This window comes from Oratosquilla oratoria, chromosome 12 (assembly GCF_046742065.1).
Source record: "Oratosquilla oratoria isolate Oo_2021 chromosome 12, ASM4674206v1, whole genome shotgun sequence".
NCBI classification, from domain to species: domain Eukaryota; kingdom Metazoa; phylum Arthropoda; class Malacostraca; order Stomatopoda; family Squillidae; genus Oratosquilla; species Oratosquilla oratoria.
The window spans coordinates 40,183,454-40,197,137 of record NC_134788.1 but is presented as its reverse complement, the minus strand read 5'-3'; the positions used below and the strand labels follow the sequence as shown (position 1 = coordinate 40,197,137).

At 39.3% G+C, this 13,684-nt stretch overlaps 1 protein-coding gene across 1 annotated transcript; it reads right to left on the bottom strand.

Annotated features, from left to right (window-relative positions):
• Positions 1-368: 368 nt before the first annotated feature.
• Positions 369-13,651, bottom strand: LOC143031493 (uncharacterized). Its single transcript, XM_076195410.1, has 4 exons — positions 13,543-13,651; positions 4,377-4,512; positions 3,807-3,974; positions 369-3,296 (listed from the first exon to the last, which is right to left on the bottom strand). Exons 2-4 carry the CDS (start codon positions 4,432-4,434, stop codon positions 3,064-3,066), a joined length of 459 nt encoding a protein of 152 aa, XP_076051525.1. The 5' UTR covers positions 4,435-4,512; positions 13,543-13,651; the 3' UTR covers positions 369-3,063.
• Positions 13,652-13,684: the final 33 nt, after the last annotated feature.

Here is a 13,684-nt window from a genome sequence, read left to right as displayed (position 1 = left end):
GAATCGTCTCAAATCTTCTTCCTTTCAAGAGTCTTTTGAGTTTGGGGAAAATAAGAAATGGCTAGGAGCAAGGTCAGGTGAGTAGGAGGGGTGGGGAAGAACAGTGATTGGGTGTTTGGCCAAAAACTCACGAGTTCTGAGGGCTTAATGGGCTGGAGCCTTGTCGTGACGTGCTTCCATTTGTGTATCTTTTAAATGCACGATGATTTATATGTTTTATTGACATACACCTTGGCACTACAACAATTTACAAAAGCTAAAGACAGCATAGTTTGAAATCATTTACGTTGTACTTCTTGCATTGACATCAATATCATTTTATACAATCTCCGTATCGCTTAGTAACAATTGATAAATAAAACATTAGACAATTCCAATCCTTTTATTGTCACCATACACAATTATGACTCAATTTCCCTTATAACTAGATATACATTCTTTTTAAACAGTCGAATCGACTTCAAATTCAGTTCCATTAGATCTTTACTTGACCACCTATAAAGGTAGCTGCGCTCTAGCCATTACCCTCTAACATTCTACTTGCTTTTGCTACTTGCTTTGCATAGCAAACTTTGCATATCTGTGACATAGGGATGTTTTTGTGGTTACTTTTGGTCAAGCGTTTAACGGAAACAATAACAATACTTCCCGCCAAATACTCTCAGGAATCTTACCTTACCAATGGAGAAAATATCCAAGATATTAGCAAAATCTAATAACTTTTTGGAAAGATGTAATTGAATCGTGTCTTATTTCTGGTATATATATATATATATGTATATATATATATATATATATAAATATACATATATATATATACATATATATATATATATAACAAAAATATGAACTTAACTTATGATCATTTTAAATGTTACAAATTGATCACAGAATCAGTCATGAGATAATTCCACCCAGACTGATCGACCACGGGAACGAGGCACGGGGAGAGTCGGAGGCAATGCTTGATTAATTTCCCCATCCGATGTTCTTGTGTTGATGTTTATGTAAAATTCTCTTGTGATCTCTGTTTTCTGTACTTTGTCTCAAAATATAATGCACGAAAGATCTTAACGTCTACTGTTTAATTTTCTCAAGTAGTTCTTGCATTCTCCAAAGTTTACAAACGATTGTATTACTGCGGTAGTCAAATGAAAACAGTAATAATGCTATGCATGCTCAATTCGATTTATATTCTATATATAAATCCTAATTCAAGTGCCATTATAGATCCTTTATATTGAATTGAAAATGTAATCCAGATGGTTAGACTACAAACTATATAGGCTACACTCGAAGTTTCCAACTTACATTAGATGTTACTTGGAAAATAAGAGCGTTAGTTTTCTTCTTTACAAAGCAACACACACACACACACACACACACACACACACACACATATATATATATATATATATATATATATATATATATATATATATATATACATATATATATGAGAATAAATCACAAAAACACGTGACTCACAAAATGTGTAATAAAACCACTTGGAAAATAAAATTAAAGGTGACCGAACGTTTTCGTCTATTCAAGACATTTTCAAGGTATAGAGTAAGGTGGTAGTGACGTAATATATATGTGCACAAGAAACACATGGGGGCGAAATTAGGACAGGTCCACTGTGACCTCATTATCTCAGCACGGCCGAACATATATATATATATATATATATATATATGTATATATATATATATATATATATATATATATATATATATATATATATATATATTATTTCTTAGATATCATATTAAATCAGCGTGGTAATGTTACACCAAAGAAAGAACCTTTTAACGTGAGTAGATATTTGGTGCCGTTGGGGGTACACGTCCATGGCCAAGTTTGGGAGGGTGTATGTGTGGCAACATGGCTCAGTTGCAGTTGATTAACAAACTGTCGCAATTTGCATGATTTTGTGGTAACTGAATTATTCTGTTATAAGGTATATTGACACCCTCGCTGTGCAACTTTTCCTTAGGTGAAAATAATCGATCAACGACATCTCCCAACGTAAGTCAGACGACGACTCTTCGTCATGAAAATGCACAGCGCTTATGCAACGCTATTGTCAAAGTCAAAGACGCTGCTACACACCTCGTAGGGGATCTCAATGACGACTTTCTTTTGAATGATAACCCTCAGGTTCAGGGTGCAAGTAACCATAAAAAAAATAGTGACGTCACTTGTTGCAAGGAGTAAGTGCCCAAGTAGTACGAAGTGCATGATTCATTGTGCTTACGAGCGGGAAAGCCTCAAACAAACGTAAATGAACCCCAATATTATCAAAACAGATCCTCACTTCTCCTAAATAGTATGCTCCAACTATGTTTACATCAAAGTAATAATGTTCATAACAATAGTAACATCACCAAATGTGCCGGATATCATGGTGGATTGTGGTAGGTCAGGTCTCCTGGGCGACAACCAAGTAAACATGTAATCATAATCAATGTAATGACGCAATAAAAGTAGATTATACCTCTTCCATTATCTGGTGACCCATAGGATGTGGCCGGCAAAACCAGCAGCGCTGCCACGTCTAAACTATCTCCAAAGAAAACGGGGGAGACACCGTTTTCTTTAGATTTGCATGTATGACCACAGGTATAATTGAAGAGACTGCAAGCGGCCCGAAGACCCGCACTCGGCTTCTCTATGTAATTCTCTATGAGTGACCTGCGCACCTGGTCGGGAGCCGGGGCAACGTCGCCTGACCTGAGATGCCACATCGTTTGACAATTCCCTTCTTTTCTTTACATGTATAACAGTTACTCATATCACCTACCATTTAATGAAAAAATCTATTTGCATTTAGAATATCCCATGTTAACATACTCGGGGTGATGGACAGCTTCCGGTATACGTATGCTGAATGTTTTGACTCTGTACGTGACAACACGGCGGACAACACCTTGTGGGTCGGTCACGAGATAATGGAAATAGTATAGTGAGGGGCTACATCTTGTTGTTGTGCCTGGGGTTGTAGCCGAAAAGAAATTAATATATCATAACCACGGATTCAGTGGATAAAGTCAGATTGCCTTAGGCCAGGATCTGGAGAAGGAAGAGGAGGCTGCTGGCCAGGAGGGCCCAGCCGAGAGCGAGGTCAGGGCGATACCCGGCTGATGGAAAGATATTGCACAGGTCATCCTGGCAATTGCAAACCTTCCCGGACATCTCCAATTCCCCTAGGTTGGTGGTCGTCTGGGTGCAGGTCTGGAGGGAGTCCAGTTCACTCAAGGGCATGCCCATCAGGACCACGCTCCGTCCCTCGTCTGGCCATGGGGAAGACAGCAAATAAAAATCGGTTTTGTGTTGTTATCTGTCTGCATTTCCCATGTCCTCTTAATATCATTAATAATAAATAAATATATATACATACATACATATATATATATATATATATATATATATATATATATATATATATATATATATATATATATATATATATATATATATGATATATAGCAAGGTGTTATACTTGAATAGGAGACAGGACATCTAGCGACGAGGTAATTACAAGCAACGATTAAAAACAAAGATGGGATGAAAATGGAGTTGTTCACTGTTTGGCAATTTTCTTTTGTTGCAAAATGTAAATTGGCGGGAAATGGAAGTAAAACAAGAAACAAGGCTGCATCTAATAAAAAGGAAAAAGATAAGCATAACCTACATCTGCTATATACAGGAAGGAAAAATATAAAGGCTGAATGACAAACATACAGATATATAAATAAATAGATGAAATGGTCAGTTGATAAAACGAATAGTTCAGAGTGTACCTGTTTCTGTTTCCAAAGACACACAGGCATGGTCTTCTGAGTAGGTTTTTACCGGAGCTCGATTTTTGTTGAATGCCTTCGGAGAACAAGCTTCGTTTGTTTCATAACTCAGTTTTTTGGTGGGTTGACGCTCATACCAGACGCACTCGTAACAGCGGATGGTCTCTCCTGTGGGAATTATTAATCAACGGCATGGCTATCATTTAATAACATTCTACAATCAGAAGATATAAAACAAATTTGGTTAACAGCAAAAGAAGGGCAATAAGGTTCGATTAAACATGAAAATGATTATGCTAATTTAGAAGACCTTTATAATCTACAAAGAAAAAAGTAAATGACAAAATTAAGCCGCAGAACCTTTGCAACCTTGAAAGGACAAGAACAAAAAAAAAAAAAAAAATGGGAAATCAGAGCCCTTTGTCGTCATGCAGTCGCTTATGACGTCACATCTGGTGACGTCAAGTCTCGCAGCAGGGTTTCCCTTCCCTCCCTCCCCGATTGGAAACATGAGGAGGAACCACATTCAGACGAAAAATAAAATCGTAACAAATTTTCTGCTAGACCTACCTGAAGGCACGAGGAGGAGGAGATGCAAGAGGAGGAAATAAACCAGGGCAGACGACATCGTTGTTTACAAACTTGAATTGAATCTTCTCTCAGACAGCCAAATCTCGGTTTCCCGCCAAAACGAAGAAATCTTCCGCTGCGGAAACGAATGAAACTACATTATTCATCATCATTATTACTAAATGCATGAAAAATGTCAACAATAAGAAATCAAATATAAATATCAAAGAATGATAAACAACGGATCTGTCACAATTTTTGAATATTATTGTGACACCCGGCTCGCTGTCTCCCCTTCCCATTTTCTCTCGTCTGATTTCTCCCCGTTTCGGACTCCAATTCCCTCTCCTCGGGGGAATTACCAGAGTCCTTAAGACTTCTAGTAGCTACATCCTGTCCTTTCCCCTTCACCTTATCCTCATCAACTGTCGTGCCATTTTGACAATCAATTTCAGTGCCTTAACGAAGGGAGAGACTTCTTATTATCTAGAACCCCCCCCCTCTTTTAGATTCGTGTTCCCATAGCCTAACCCAACGGTTTTTACGCGCCCAAGCACAAGCGACCTTGGTCCAGCTTAGTGCGAACACACCCCCTCCCCCCCTGCGCGTTGCCACATATTTGTTTTAAGCTAGGCAATTAGAATAATTAGGATCGTACCTAACACGCTCGTGAATAGTGTCTACCTCAAGGAACAATTGCAACTGTGTCATCTTCCACATGAACATTATTCGTAGTACCCTTCACAACTAGGGACGGAAACGTAGAACTATTGGCAACGTCGGAAGCCGGCTAGCGGGCATTTTGACCTCATATGCCGCGGGACAGAGGTCAGTCTTCACATCGGGTTCAACAAGGGAGGTCGGACCGCTCATTCTCGGGAGTCCAATCGTGTCCTTTCCTCCCTCGTGTGACTGTTGGGGATTTTCATCCTTGAGTGACGATCGAGTGTCAATCGATTTGGGTACAAACCCCTCCCGCCAGAACTCTAAAAGTGCAGTACGATAGACCAAGACTACGTCGGTGAAGTGTGTTGCTTGCAAAGCCCATCTCGGCGCCCACACAGGCCGTCACCCCCCGCCCCCACTAGAAGGGATTTTCATCCTTAAGTGACGATTGCGTACCAAGGGACATCAAACAAATTATTTGGGTACAGACCCCTCCCGCCGGAACTCCACAAAGTGCAGTACGATTGACCAAGAATACGTCGGTGAAGAGTGTAGCTTGCAAAGCCCATCTCAGCGCCCGCCCAGGCCGTCACCCCCCGCCCCCACCAGAAGCGGAGCCGCGCCGGTCGGAGCTCAGCAGGAGACCGCGCCAATGGGACCTTTCGCAGTGAGAGATTTGATACCAGACACCGCCAGATTTTGTCATTCTTGCCGAAAAATAATTACTTTTTGGGGCAAGTATAGACTTACAGAGGTATATCGTTGCACATTATTGTGTCTAAAATTCAAGTCAATTAATTTCATGATTGCAAACGGCATATAGCATTGTTTGAGCCTCTATTTATAATTACAGATGATATTCGTAAAACAGCCTATAATTGTATCAAGCCAAGCAATTTGTCATTTTCTACCGACTTCAATGGACATATACTGATATATACTTTCAATTGAATGCACCAAGCAATACTCAAATCTATGTAATGTATAGAAAATATATTTTTGTATCGAAGACTTTTTTCCGGTACGATTACTAAAGCCCCGTCCACACGTACCATCACGCATCAGCGATTTGATGCAGTAGTCGTGTTGATACCTTAACACTAGCGTCCGGACGAACTGCACCACTGCGAATACCTTACGCGAACAACCAGATCTCCGTCATCATTTGGCTTTCACGGGAAGAGAATGTCTGCCGACGCTCTACTCATTTAATCATTAAACCACCACAGCTTTGGAGTGTATACATTTTTCGTGCCAACACCAGACTTCTTTGATGTATTGATGGCAGTCATTTCCCTGTGAAACTGTGTTTTCAGGGTAGAAAGTTTTTTGGTAATGTCTTCATTCCGCACATTACATTTTGTTAAAGAAAAGAAGTCAGCTTTCGATGTTTGTACTTTTTATATTTCTCATCTTATATTCTTTGCACTTGATATTCCAAATGGCTGGGTACTGCTTTAGTAGCTTAATGTAATGTAAGATAATAGTCTTCGTCCACTCGAAAGGCTTTGCGGAAGTTGCTTGTGCCATTGTATGAAACTAGAAGAGCGAAGCAGAGCGCGTGCTTCCTTTCCCTTCAACTGTTGACACACTGCGCAGCGCTGCGACGTTTTTCAACTCATCGCTTCAATACATCGCGCATCAAATACTCGTACGTCCGCCACCACTGTTGTTATATTTTATCTCACTGATTATCTTCATATACAGGACGTGACAGTGATATCCATTATTTTTCGACACTCTTAGATAAATTCCACAAACCGAAATCGACATCCTCTAATTTTTACTGCTTACACTTACTTCAGTAAAAATAATTACCTATTTTTAGTTTTATCTTATAATTAGATTAACAAAGCCTTATCACACACCAGTAAGTAAAAATTATAACATTAAGAGTCATGTTTTAAATTTTAAATACATTTATGCAGCAATTTATGTCGCATTTTTTTCTTAATATCGGGTTCCAAATTAGCTAAGTCACCCCTTTGCCCCGTGAATTCCCACACAATTGAAAATTCTAGCGCTAATAGGAAACTACGAGCCTGACTGCGAAAGGTCCCATTGAAGACGTCTCCACACGCAAGACACACATTAAGTACAGATACTTTAGTATAAGTTCATTAGCTAGGAAACGCGCGCAGGGAATAGTTAGGATGTATGTGAAATCCAGTTAATTAATAACTCACTTTGTTAATGATAAGTAATATAATACTAGTGTCTAATTGTAGAATTAATTAATTCATTAAAACTCACAATAGGAGTTCTGGGTTTCATTAGCCTAGGACGGTTCACTTAATGAGTTGTCCCATCATACCACCCCGCCCTCTTTGATCTTCTCTCACGCTCGCCTTGGAGGGAAGGCGAGTGGTCCCGAGATGTGATTCAAATCTCCTGGACTTCGGTTCCCCAACTGCAGCTATCTTCCCCCTCACTTCATCACTCACTTAAGGTACGTGTTACCCACACCACCTCAACCACCACCTTCTTCCACTGTCCAGAAATTTGTGTCAGGATCTACTCAATCTAGGTGATAAAGAAAAGGGATGAATATCTGGCTAATTCAATCAATATTCTATTCCAATACTGAATTACTTTCACGCACAATTAGTGCTTATCAACAATATCACCCTCGGATAATCTGATTGACAGATATTCCCCTCCCAAATGAGAGCTCGGAAATCATGCACGAAATTCGTGACTCAGCGTATCAGCGCGCGATGCTATCTATCCCAACAATCAAGATTGGCGCCTGACTGAGAGACTAACATAACAAATCATTTCGTCAGATTTTTTTCCCCCGTTTCGACCGTTGTTATTTTGTGTGGAACGAAAAACAAAAAATAAAATTCAATTTCGTACCGAGGTAAAGACAAAATATTACTACTACTACTATTACAACTACTACTACTAATAATAATAATGATAATAATAATAATAATAATAATAATAATAATAATAATAATAATAATAATAATAATAATAATAATAATAATAATAATAATAATAATAATAATAATAATGATAATAATGATAATAATAATAATAATAATGATAATAATAATAATGATGATAAAAATAATAATAATAATAGTTATCATTTGTCTGTTTCAAATTTATTATTGTTTACTATCTACCTGTTTGTTTATTATTTAACTATACCTATGCATTTATCTATGTATTTTATTTGTCATTTACATTATTATAGTTTTTATTTATTTTTTTTATTTTTTTCGCATCCGACCTAGATATGACCAAAAGGTCTCCTGTCGGCATGCTCCGCCTTTGTAATCTTTTGTAATAATAGTAATACATTCATACATATACCAAAGGCTTTTTCCCCCATACACGGGAGGTAGCCAAAAGATAAAGGCATAGAAACCACTCCCACCCATTTCATCCCCTACATACTCCACTCCCCTCTACCCTGTGTGTGTGTGTGTGTGTGTGTGTGTGTGTGTGTGTGTGTGTGTGTGTGTGTGTGTGTGTGTGTGTGTGTGTTAAAGACAGATTGAATTTTTTTAGAAGCTCTGCCAAGGGATTCGAGCCCTGACCTGTGCGTATATAATCACAAAGCCAAGACGCTAGCGACTGAGCTACGTGCAAGGGTTCAAAAGGACTGTACAAGTCCCCGACCACTCTTCTCGTAACATCAGAAGCTCGCCTAATACGGGGAATAGATGAAAATGAGACTATATCCTCTGATGTTACGTGAAGCGTAGTCGGGGACTTGTACAGTCCTTTTGAACCATCGCACGTGGCTCAGTCGCTAGCGTCTTGACTTCATGATTAGATACGCACAGGTCAGGGTTCAATCCCTTGGCAGAGCTTCTCATATATATATATATATATATATATATATATATATATTTTTTTATATATACATATACACACATATATATATATATACATATATATATACAGATACATATATATATATATATATATATATATATATATATATATACATTTATCTCCCCATCTTCTCCTTTTCTGCATGAGGGGACGGAGAGGGAGGGTCGCCGATTTAATGAAGCGGCCTTGCTGTGGATGTGCTGTGTCTTATGACACTGCTTCTGATCCAGTGCAGTGGACAAGATACAGGGATGACCTGTCATCCAAGGAAGTGCCAAGATGAGAGGAAGGGTAGAGGGTAGAGGGGAGTGGAGTTTATTGGGGATGGAATGGGTGGGAATGTTTTTTTTTTTTTTTTTTTTTTTTCCTTTGTTTTTTGGCTACCTCCCTTGTAAGGGGGGGAAAAGCCTTTTGTATATGTATGTGTATGAATGTATGTATGTATTAATATTACTATTATTGCTATAATTATATTATTATATTATATTATTGTATCATATTATTATTGTTATTATCATTGTTGTTATTATTAATTATTCCCTCGTTCGCTTTGTATCTTTATCATCTTCTCGACATTACACTTCACATTTTATTCTCTAATATGAGCATTTGACTTATGAAAAAAGTACATGTCAATATTTTTATTAATTCTTTTTGTTTTGTTTCGAGAGAAACCATTATAAAATCTTATTCGTTTTTTAGTAGTTACTGTAGTGTACTGTCTGTATAATGATAAATAAAATCTATCAAAATACTCAACAATAAAAAAAATCTTATTTTATGAAAAATATGTATACATACGTACGAGTGGAAGGGTGGTGAGGAAAACACCAAAAACCGTTGGAGTTTTTTAATACTGATGTTTACCTCACCACCCTTCCACTCATTCTGTCTTACGCAAGTAAAGTAAAGGTTAAGGAGGCAAAGAGGAGAGCAGATGTAAAATGGGGTAAGAGTATGACAGAAAATTTTGAAAGTAATAAAAACATGTTTTGGAAACAAATTAAGAGAGGAAGAGGAGGAGAATCAAGTAGAGAAGAAAAGGTAAAAGGTGCAGATGGAGAGATGATAATGGAGGAGAAGGCAGTAAGGGGAAGATGGGCAGAATATTTTAGGGAGTTGCTTAATGTGAAGGAGGATAGGGAGGGAAAGATGGCTGCAGTGGGAAATGCTAAGAAAATGAGAGTGATGAGTGAGGAAAATGGAGGAGAAATAAGAAAGGATGAAGTGAAGGCAGCAGTTAAGATGATGAAAGCAGGTAAGGCACCTGGTCTGGATGGATGCCATGCAGAATGTCTTAAAAAAGGAGGTATAGTGATGGTGGACTGGTTGGTGAGGTTATTTAATGTTTGCTGGAGAGAGGGTAGAGTGCCAGAGGACTGGAGGAGTGCGTGTATAGTTCCACTTTACAAGGGAAAGGGGGACAAGTGTGAATGTAGTAGTTTCAGTGTAGTTAAGTGTAGTTGGGAAGGCTTATGGGAGGATCTTGATTGAGAGGATTAGGAGAGGAACAGAAGGAGTAATTGGTGAGGAACAGTGTGGGTTTAGGACAGGTAGAGGTTGTGTAGATCAGATTTTTGTGGTAAGACAGATATGTGAGAAAGCTATAGGTAAGGGGAAGGATGTTTTCTGGGCCTTTATGGATCTGGAAAAGGCTTACGACAGGGTAGACAGAAAGGCACTGTGGGAGGTTATGCAGATATACGGGATAGGAGGAAAACTTCTCGGAGCTGCCAAGAGTTTTTATGAGAGTAGTAGAGCTTGTGTCAGGATTGGAAATGGAGAAAGTGAGTGGTTTGAGGTAAAGGTGGGACTTCGTCAGGGATGCGTTATGTCACCCTGGCTGTTCAACTTATACATGGTGCGAGAGGTGAATGCAAGGGTAGTGGGTCAGGGATTGGAGATGGTTAAAGAAAATGGAGAAAAGTGGGAGGTGAGCCAGCTGTTGTTTGCGGACGACACTGCGCTTGTGGCAGGATCGGAGGAGGGATTGAGGAAGCTGGTGACAGAGTTTGGGAGAGTGTGTGATAGAAGAAAGCTGAAGATAAATGTGGGTAAAAGTAAGGTGATGAGATGTACAAGGGGTGAAAGTGGCAGTAATCTGGAAATGAGCATTAAGGGAGAGCAACTGAAGGAAATGGATAGTTTTAGATATTTGGGTGCAAATGTGGCAGGAAAGGGTGAAGTGAAGGTGGAGGTAGAATGTAGATTGAGAGAAGCGAGTAAATGCCTTGGTGGTTTAAAAAGTGTAATGAGGAATAGGAATCTGGGAATGGATGCTAAGAGGAGACTGTATGAAGGAGTGATTGTGCCAACAGCACTGTATGGAGCAGAAACATGGAACATGAGAGAGGAAGAGAGAAGGAACTTGAATGTGTTTGAGATGAAGTGTCTGAGAAGTATGATGGGGGTTACTAGGCTAGACAGAGTGAGAAATGAGGAAGTGAGGAGGAGAACAGGGGTGGAAAGGGAGCTGGGAGATAGGGTTGATGAAAGAGTATTAGGATGGTTTGGACACATGGAAAGAATGAGTGAAGAAAGACTAGTAAAGGAGGTATGGAAGGCAGATGTGGAGGGAGTGAACATGAGGGGACGTCCTAGGATGAGATGGATGGATGGGGTGAAGGGGGCTTTGGGGAAGAGGGGAATGTCGGTTGAGGAAGGACGGGAGAGGGACAGAAGACAGGGGTGAATGAAGAATGGTTGTATATGGAAAATGATGTGATGCATGAGGTGGATTGGACGGGGGAATAGGGGTGAGGTAGTGTGTGTGAGCAAAAATTTTGACGCAGCCCGAAGGGATTTCTCCCCGTCCTCTCCTTTATATGGGGGGACGGAGAGGGGGGGTCGCCAATTTAATGAAGCGGCCTTGCTGTGGATGTGCTGTGTCCTGCGTCACTGCTTCTGACCCAGGGCAGTGGACAGGGTGCAGGGATGACCTGTCATCTAGGAGGTGCTAAGATGGGAGGGAGGGTGGAGGGGTGTGGAGTGTTTTCGGGGATGAAATGGGTGGGAATGTTTTTGTGCCTTGTCCTTTTTGGCAAAAAAAAAGCCTTGGTATATGTATGTATGTATATATATATATATATATATATATATATATATATATATATAAATACATATACATCTATATATACATATATGTTTCATTAAAAGTGATGGCTAGTTGTGCATAAATAATTTTCTTAAAGGTATTTTCCATATATAGAAACAGCCCCCAACAAGAGAGAAAGGAACTTCAGAAATCACATGTCATCTATAGGTTCACATGTACACGAGGGAACTGTGAAGCCCTCCCATCCACCTATATTGGCATGACGACAATGAGGTTATCCCGTCGCCTCTCATACCACCTGACATCTGGAGCCCCTAAAAATCACTTAAGACAAGCCCACGGCATAACACTAACAAGAGAGACACTAGAGAAAAACACCGAGATTTTGGATTTATGTACTGACGATAGACGCCTCCCAATTTTAGAAGCGTTGTATATTAAAGAGTTGAGCCCAAACCTAAATGTACAAGCAGAAGACCTTAGAGCCCTTCCAAGCATGAGACAAACCGTTACAAATACAAACATGAGACATAACACCACAAACGCCAATACGAGACAAAACGCCACTCGTCCAACTACGAGACAAAACGCTATAACCATAAGCATGCCACATTCCGCCACAACACAAACCCGGAGGCTCCCTAGCGCACGTGACATTTCGTCCCTGCCCGTAATACCAGGTGACCTCCCCCAGTGATTAGCAAGTATAGGAACTCTAGTATAAAACTTAGATCTTTACTAGAATCTTCGGATTAATTCTTATCCCTATAGCTACTGAAGAAGGGTCTTGAACCCGAAATCGCGATCTAGCTAATATGACTACATACAGCCAAGTCATAAATTTCCTTCCTAAGGAACAGAAATTCATAATAAGGTATATGGAAAATACCTTTAAGAAAATTATTAATGCACAACTAGCCATCACTTTTAATGAAACATGCATTAGAGAAAAACTCCTGCCCAAATACACTGACAATATATATATATATATATATATATATATATATATATATATATATATATACATATATATATATTATACATCTACACTGAATGGTTCCCAGCGATCAATTATCTTTATTCAACCACAAACAACTTTTAATTCCATGCCATCGCAATCGAGACTGAAGAATCGCTCGATGGAGACATTTTTGTTGGAAATTGAAACGTGGACGAGCCGAGGATTCGAACCCAGCTAACCCGTAACAAAGTTACAGTGACTTAAACCAATGCGCTATCTCTTGATAGCGCATTGGTTTAAGTCACTGTAACTTTGTTACGGGTTAGCTGGGTTCGAATCCTCGGCTCGTCCACGTTTCAATTTCCAACAAAATGTCTCCATCGAGCGATTCTTCAGTCTCGATTGAGATGGCATGGAATTAAAAGTTATTTGTGGTTGAATAAATATATATATATATATATATATATATATATACTCGCATATACATATATATATATACATATATATACACATATATATATTGCACTGTAAATACATCTGTGTCAATATTTTTGTCCAATCTAGAGGTTTTCTAGCACGAGTCTGGGTAATAATTCCTGATTTGGGACCCCCGAAATCAAAGCGAGGCTTACCTGTTGGTCCGTCGACACCCGAAAAGGCAATGAACACCTTCGCTTCTCAAGCCCACCACTCGCCGGCCTACCAACTTGATCAAACTATAGATAAATATAACAACTATTTGTCTAATGCGTTGGTAAATGAGCCGACGCCATC

Coding starts and splice junctions, on each gene's coding strand:
- LOC143031493 (XM_076195410.1), bottom strand. CDS start 4,434: ATGTCGTCTGCCCTGGTTTATTTCCTCCTCTTGCATCTCCTCCTCCTC. Junction 3,975..4,376: donor CCTCCTCCTCGTGCCTTCAG/GTAGGTCTAGCA, acceptor TAATTCCCACAG/GAGAGACCATCCGCTGTTAC. Junction 3,297..3,806: donor GTCTTTGGAAACAGAAACAG/GTACACTCTGAA, acceptor CCCCATGGCCAG/ACGAGGGACGGAGCGTGGTC.